Genomic DNA, 7,746 nt, shown 5'->3' with positions numbered 1-7,746 from the left:
TATATATATATATATATATTTTTTTTTTTTTTTTTTTAAGTTTTATAAATTGTAGTGAACTGGGATAGTGAACTGGGATAACATGAGATATTATTTATCTTCAATAAACAATGAATGAAGAAATAGTTTTTCACCTTAAGTTTTGGATATATGTAGCGCAGAGAATCTGCAGTTCCTGTGTCAGTCTCATCTGGAATACACACAATATCTGGCTTTATTTTCATCTTGATTTCTGCACATAGAGCCTTTTGGACATCCTTGGTTGTAACCACAATGACTTCTATAGTACAAAAGAAATAAAGAAGGAAAAATGTAAAAAGTCATTCCTTTAGACAATTGTTTCACTATTTCAATTAGATTTGGTCCGTTTCTAGGTGTAACAGTAATTGCTAATACTAATGAAACTTTTCAATGTATATACCTGCATTCTCTGAATTAATTCTTATAACAATCTCATTTTACAAATGAGAAACCCTGAACCGGAAGACATTAAGTGACTTTGCTCGGGATGATACAACTAGTAAGCACTGGAACCAAGATAAAACTCAAGTCTAAGCCAGGTGTGGTGGCTCATGCCTGTAATACCAGCACTCTGGGAGGCAGAGGTGAGAGGATCGCCTGAGCTCAGAGGTTCGAGACCAGCCTGAGCAACATGGCGAGACCTCGTCTCTACAATATATCAAAAAATTAGCTAGGTGTGGTGGTGCACACCTGTGGTTCCAGCTACTTGGAAGGCTGAGGCAGAAGGATTGCCTGAGCCCAACAGGTTGAGACTCTGACTTGAAAAAAAAAAACCCAGCCGGGCTCAGTGGCTCAGCCTGTAATCCTGCGCCTTTGGGAGGCTAAGGTGAGTGGATTGCCTGAGCCCGCGGGTTCGAGACCCGCCTGGGCAGCGAGACCTCATCTCTACAATAAATCAAAAAATCACCCAGGCGTGGTAGCGCATGCCTGTAATTCCGGGCTACTTGGAAGGCTGAGGCGGAAGGATCCCCGGAGCCCAGCAGGTGGAGGCTGCTGTGGCTGGGAGCGGCCACTGCACTCTAATCTGGGCAACAGAGTAAGACTCCAACTCAAAAAGAAAAAAGAAAAAAAAAAACCCAAACCTCAAGTCTATATAATTAGTGCCCACTCTTTTTTTAAAATGTAGTGAAATATATATAAAATGTATAATTTTAATCAATTTTGAGTATACAATTCACAATGTTGTACAACCATCACCATTTTCCATCTCCAGAACTTGTTTATACATTCCAAACTCAATTTTTGTATTCACTCATTAAACAATAATTCACCATTCATGAAGAAATGAGACATGGAAACAATTAGCTAAGAAAGATTTCATAGAAGAAATGGCCTTTGAGGTAGACCATGATGAATTCAAGTCCAACAAAAATTGCTTTAGTACATAATATATGTAAAATGCTGATGTTAGAGAGATGAATTAGACAAAGTACCTACCGCAGGGAGGTCAGTTTCCCATGTCACTAACTAAAGTATAAAACGGTCCTTTGAAAGGTGCTAAGATAGAAAACAAAATGTGGGAGAAGCATAAATGACCTGGCAATTAATGCTGTTTGGGATTTTAAAGAGAAGGAGACATTTCCATAGTTTGGAAAGGACACCTTAGGTAGCATCCATAAAGTGAAGGGAATAAGTGAAAATATGGGACAGTCTATCTACTAACTGGATCAAAATTCTTCTGTGTGGAGGAAGACATAAATTAGACGGGGTAATGTTAACTTTTCTCTATAAAATCATGAACAATATGAAAGGAGTGAATATCAGTTTAACTATGAAACTCCAGAATCCTACGTTTAAGAGGCACTCTAAATTCTGGGTAAGTCTCAGTGAGAAGGAATTTTCCATGTAGTGGGTATCAAATATACCACAAAATCCAACTTCCACATGTGAAGTCATGATATAGCAAAAGGAAAAGGGGAAAAAAGTTACAGATGACAAACCCAGAAAGAGTTACTAAAGGAGAGTATTTTAAAGTATATTAAAGTGTGTCAGAATCTCCTTTAACCCAATGTCATACAGACTATTACACAGAAGTGTTTATGGGTCTGTCTCAGGAAGGCAACTCTAATAGTGGAATGAACACTGGATCACAAGATTGAGCCTCAGGACTTGGCAACCCAATTTGCTATATCTGAATTGTACTCTTATTTGTTACATCTAACAGGACACCTCAAACTCAATGTGGCCAAAACAGAAGTCATTATATTCATGCAAACTTATTCCTTGTCTTTTATTCCTTTTCCGAGTTAATGGCATCATCATCTAATATTCCCTTTCACATACATACCACAATTTGTTTATCCATCTGGTCAGTCATCAATGGACACCTGAGTTGCTTCCTCTTTTGGGCTATTGTGATTAATGCCGTTATGAACATTATAATCACCCAAGCAAAAAGTAGAGAGACTCACCAGACTTTAAGGTTCTAGAAGTCAGGGCCTAAGCTATCTTTTCAATTCTGTGCCCTCATGCTAATATATTACCCAGCACACAATAGATTCTCAGCAAGTACTGACTATGAAGTACTTACAGTCCCATTCTGCTCTTTCTGATATCCTTACAGGTTTCATCTTGGATCACTTGGAGATCAGCTCTATAACAACAACACGTGCTATCCTCTCAACCTTTTCCACACAGCAATAGAATATTTCTTTGTTCCTAAATTAAAGAGGTCAATCTCCAGCCAATTATGAAGTCTAGGCTTCTCTCATTCATCCTCTCTCACTCCCATGATGCTGACAAACCAGTGGGCTCAAACACCCTAAAGGTTTTATAAGTGCATCTCACTGTCATAACTCACCTTCAAATCCAACACGCTCAAGCAGAGTCAATGGATACCAAATTAAAGGTTTGTTCCCAACTGGAAGCAGAGGTTTGGGAATGCTAGAAGTCAAGTCTGTCATCCGAGATCCTCCACCAACTGCCATCACTACTGCTTGAAACTCCATTTTTACAGACTGCAAATACAGAAAAAAAACAACAGGAAAAAAAAGATATAACAGAAATCAAAGCACACACAATACAAATTTATTTTTATTTTATCCATATATGTCAAATGTGTAACTTCCAAATCTATTAACTAGAGTAAGAAAAGCTCCTTAGCTGCAGGTACTTTTATTTTATTTTTTTAGAGACAGGGTCCTACTCTGTCCCCCAGGCTAAAGTGCAGTGGTGTGATCATAGCTCACTATACTCAAACTATTGGGCTTAAGCGATTCTCCAGCCTTAGCCTCCCAAGGAGCTAGGACTACAGGTTCACACCACTACACCTAGGTAATTTTTTTTGTAAAGACAGGGTCATGCTATGTCACTCAGGCTGGTCTCAAATTCTTGGCCTCAAGTGATCGTCCTGCCTCAGCTTCCCAAAGGGTTGGTATTATAGGAGTAAGTAATGCACTTGGCCTAATTTTTTTTGTGTGTGTTTTTTTTAGAGATAGGGTCTCACTCTGCAGGATGGAGTACAATAGTGTGATCATAGTTTATTGTAAACTTGAACTCCTGGGCTCACATAATCCTCCCTCCCCGGCCTCCCCAAGCACTGGGATTACAGGTGTGAGCCACTGTGCCCAGCCATTACCTGCAGATAAACACCATCTTTTTTATACTGTCTTACCAACAGACACTTTTTTTTGTTTTGCTTTGTTTTGTTAAGTTGGAGTCTCACTCTGTTGTCCAGGCTGGAGTGCAGTGGCATGCTTCCGGCCACTGCAGCCTCAACGCTGGGTTCTAGCGATCCTTCTGCCTCAGCCTTCCAAGTAGCTGGAACTATAGGCATGCACTACCACGCCAGGCTAATTTTTGATTTGTTGTAGAGACAAGGTCTTGCCAACTTGCCCAGATGGTCTCATACCAGCGGGCTCAGGCAATCTACTCACCTCATCCTCCCAAAGTGCTGGGATTACAGGCTGAGCCACCAAGCCCGGCCTCCAACATGCACTTTCAATTCCATCCTTGGTAAAAGTGAGGGAATACAAATGAAAAAAACCTGGCCTTTGTCCTTGAGCTCACAATTTAGTGCAGAAGACAAATTCAGTAAATTACAAGGCTTATCATTAGTTCCATGGTAGAAATATAAAATGCAGTGGGCATACAATGAAGAGAACACCTAGACTTCACAAAAAACACAGGGATGGTCTTACAGGAAGGCAATGCTTAAGCCAACTCTAAAGAAACCAGAGGTTACCAAGTTGGCTTCTGATATGAGTTTTAATCCTTTGAAAACATGCCAGGGCTCGGTGGCTCAGCCTGTAATCCCGTGCTTTGGGAGCCTAAGATGAATGGATTGCCTGAGCCCGCGGGTTCGAGTCCCGCAACTTGGCGAGACCTCATCTCTACAATAAATCAAAAATTAACCGGGCGTGGTAGCACGCACCTGTAGTTCCAGCTTCTTGGAAGGCTGAGGCGGAAGGATCGCCGGAGCCCAGCAGGTTGAGGTTGCGGTGGCCGGGACCCTGCCACTGCACTCCAGTCTGGGTGACAGAGTGAGACTCTGACTCAAAGAAAAAAAAAGAAAAAGAAAACATTAAAAGACTTTTGACTAGAATTAATAGCAGAAACGCAAGCATGTTGGGCTTCTGAAAAGTGTGAAATGATTTAAGATTCCTCCAATAATTCAGCCATCTGTTTCAGTTTTCCCATTACCCCAATTATGAAAGATATCACTATAAACACAAATGTAAGCTTGAATCTGAACCTAGATTTACAGGACCCAATTACAGAAACAAACCAAATTGTTAATTCCTTTTTTTCAAACTCATTTTATCTTGAAAAAAATCGTTTTACAGCAACCACCACAGAACAGAGACAGTAAGAAGTCATAAATCCATATGGATTTACACTGAAAGTACTTTTCTTTCATTTACAACAAATGGTACCATTTTAAAAATAAAAGGGTAGGCTGGGCTCAGTGGCTCAGCCTGTAATCCCAGCACTTTGGGAGGCTAAGGCGAGTGGGTTGCCTGAGCCCGTGGGCTCAGACCAGCTCCGGCAACTTGGTGAGCCCGTCTCTACAATAAATAAAAAGGAGCCAAGCATGGTAGCGCGTGCCTGTAGTTCTGGCTATTGGAAGGCTGAGGCGGAAGGATCGCCGGAGCCCAGCAGGTCAAGGCTGCGGTGGTGGGGAGCGGCCACTGCACTCCAGCCTGGGTGACAGAGTGAGACTCCAACTCAAAAAATAAAAAATGGCCAGACTTGGTGGTTCAGCCTGTAATCCTGGCACTTTGGGAAGCCGAAGCGAGTGGATTGCCTGAGCCTGAGGGTTCAAGACCAGCCCGGACAACTTGGCGAGATCTCGTCTCTACAATAAAATAAAAAATTAGCCGGGCGCGGTAGCGCGCGCCTGTAGTTCCGGCTACTTGGAAGGCTGAGGCGGAAGGATCGCTGGTACCTAGCAGGTTAACACTGGGGTGGCTATGAGTGTGCCACTGCTCTCTAGCCTGGGTGACAGAGTAAGACTCCAACTCAATCAATCAATCAAAAAGTGTAAAATACATTTTTTTCTGTAATCCTAACACTTTGGGAGGCTTAGAAGGGTGGACTGTCTGAGACCAGGATTCGAGACAAACCTAGGCAACATAACAAAATCTCATCTTGTAAGGAAAAAAAAGCATACCTCATCAACAAGGGTACCTGCATAATCAACGTTTGTATACCTAACCCTGAATTGTACCCCACATCTTTATAATAAAAAGGAAAAAAAAATTATAATGTTCAGAAAAAAAGAATCTCAACACCAAACTGACAAATAATACTGCAACTTTACTATAACTACAACTAGTCCTGAGTTTCACACATCAATATCTAAACTACAGCACTCAACAACCAGTGTATCCAAGGCACAAGGTGAAGGGTCTTGAACAACATTCACAACTTAAAGATATGGTCATGCTTAATCCAGCAAGCATTCCTCTGATTGGAATTTAACTTCAATTTGGCACTACATAACCTCCACCACATCTGAAGTTATTATAAAAATAGCACTGGACCCTTAAGAGTCAAAAAAGGTAGTGGCTCACATCTGTAATCCCAACACTAAGGTTGAGACAGGAAGATTGCTTGACCTCAGGAGTTCAAGACTAGCCTGGGAAATATAGTGAGATCCCATCTCTATTTTTTTTTAAATGTTTGAGTCAAAAGACTTGAGTTTGACTTCTGGGTCTACCATTTATTGGTGGCATGACCAAACACCTGCCATTTAAAACTCTTAGTGTAGCTGGGCTCAGTGGCTCAGCCTGTAATCCCGCGCCTTTGGGAGGCTGAGGTGAGTGGATTGCCTGAGCCTGCGGGTTTGAGACCTGCCTGGGCAGTGAGACCTCATCTCTACAATAAATCAAAAAATCAGCCAGGTGTGGTAGAGCATGCCTGTAATTCCAGCTACTTGGAAGGCTGAGGTGGAAGGATCGCCAGAGCCCAGCAGGTGGAGGCTGCTGTGGCTGGGAGCGGCCACTGCACTCCAGTCTGGGCAACAGAGTGAGACTCCGACTCAAAAAAAAGAAAAAGGAAAACTCTTAGTGTCCTCAGTTCCTAGAAGGAAGCCTGGTGGTTATGTTCACAGACTCTAGAGCCAGACTGCCTGAGTCTAAATTCTAGCTTTATCATTTATTACCTGTGTGAACTAAGGCAGACTACATAACTTTTCTATGCTTCAATTTTTTTTCATTTTATAAGATGGGAATAATTATAGTTTCTACTTCACAGTTTTTCAGATTAAATTATTCTACGCAAAGCACACAAAATAATGTCCATCCCATGAGAAGCACTATATAAGTACTTAATATTAGACAGAGGCTAGAACATGGGAAGCCTTCCGTGTTAACCAAACCATGCTGTTTCATAATTCTGGTTTCTGCACTCTTGTCTCCTAGGTTGCCTTTCTCTTGTGCCTCAGATCAAGGATCATTTGCCCACAAAGCCATTCCTAACTCTTCCCACTCCTCTAGCAGAAGTGATTCTTTTCTCCTAGTATCTTCCACTCTACCATGAACTGATTATCTCAGCTTTAACAGGCTTCATTGCACATACATTTTCAAATGTCTACTTAAGGGTAATATTAATGTCTCTTAAATGTCTATGTAAAGAGTCTATTTAAGAGTGAGTTCCTTGGTCAGACGCAATGGCTCACGCCTGTAATTCCAACACTTTGGAAGCATAGAAGGGAGAATCATGTGAGCCCAGGAGTTTGAGACTAGCCTAGGTAACATAGTGAAACTTCATTTCTACAAAAAATAAAAAATTAGAGAGGCATGGTGGCATGTCTGTAGTCCCAGCTACTTGGTAGGCTGAAGTAGAAAGATCGCCTGGGCCCAGGAATTTGAGGCTGTGGTGAGCTGAGGTTGTGCCACTGCACTCCAGCCTGAGCAACAGAGTAAGACCCCAACTTAAAAAGTGAGAGGGAGGGGGTCTGGAGGGTGGGGGTAATGTGTTTGTCATCACTGTATTCCCAGTCAATGCCAGGCACTGTTCAATGTCTGTGGAATAAAATCTGTGAATCTCACCAAAGTCTTTTGTAAGAATCAAGCTCAAACATGTGCACAAAGGCATTAAAACCGAGTTCACTAGGATCTGATGTCCCTGCTCTCAGTCTCAGTGAGTGAAGAAAGGCAACCTAGGAAGCAAGAGTAGTTATCACAAGTCGGGCTCGGTGGCTCAGCCTGTAATCCCGCGCCTTTGGGAGGCTGAGGTGAGTGGATTGCCTGAGCCTGTGGGTTCGAGACCCTCCTGGGCAAC

General features: G+C 42.1%; 1 protein-coding gene across 4 annotated transcripts in view; it reads right to left on the bottom strand.

Annotated features, from left to right (window-relative positions):
* EIF2B3 (eukaryotic translation initiation factor 2B subunit gamma) overlaps positions 1 to 7,746 on the bottom strand; it is a 165,785-nt gene that overhangs the window by 157,037 nt on the left and 1,002 nt on the right. For 3 of the 4 annotated variants that reach the window (XM_008067655.1, XM_008067654.2, XM_021717415.1), the window contains exons 2-3: positions 2,822 to 2,978; positions 135 to 280 (exon numbers count right to left, since the gene is read on the bottom strand). In XM_008067655.1, coding sequence (XP_008065846.1) covers positions 135 to 280; positions 2,822 to 2,969 — 294 coding nt within the window. In that variant the 5' untranslated portion in view covers positions 2,970 to 2,978. Of the gene's footprint in view, positions 1 to 134; positions 281 to 2,821; positions 2,979 to 7,514; positions 7,593 to 7,746 lie in introns of those variants that run through there. The other variant, XM_021717414.1, reaches the window with a different exon arrangement.

The sequence above is a fragment of the Carlito syrichta genome, unplaced genomic scaffold, assembly GCF_000164805.1.
Source record: "Carlito syrichta isolate Samal-C Ts95f unplaced genomic scaffold, Tarsius_syrichta-2.0.1 Scaffold309730, whole genome shotgun sequence".
NCBI lineage: Eukaryota > Metazoa > Chordata > Mammalia > Primates > Tarsiidae > Carlito > Carlito syrichta.
The sequence above is the reverse complement of the archived record's forward strand: the minus strand, read 5'-3'. Positions and strand labels throughout refer to the sequence as shown.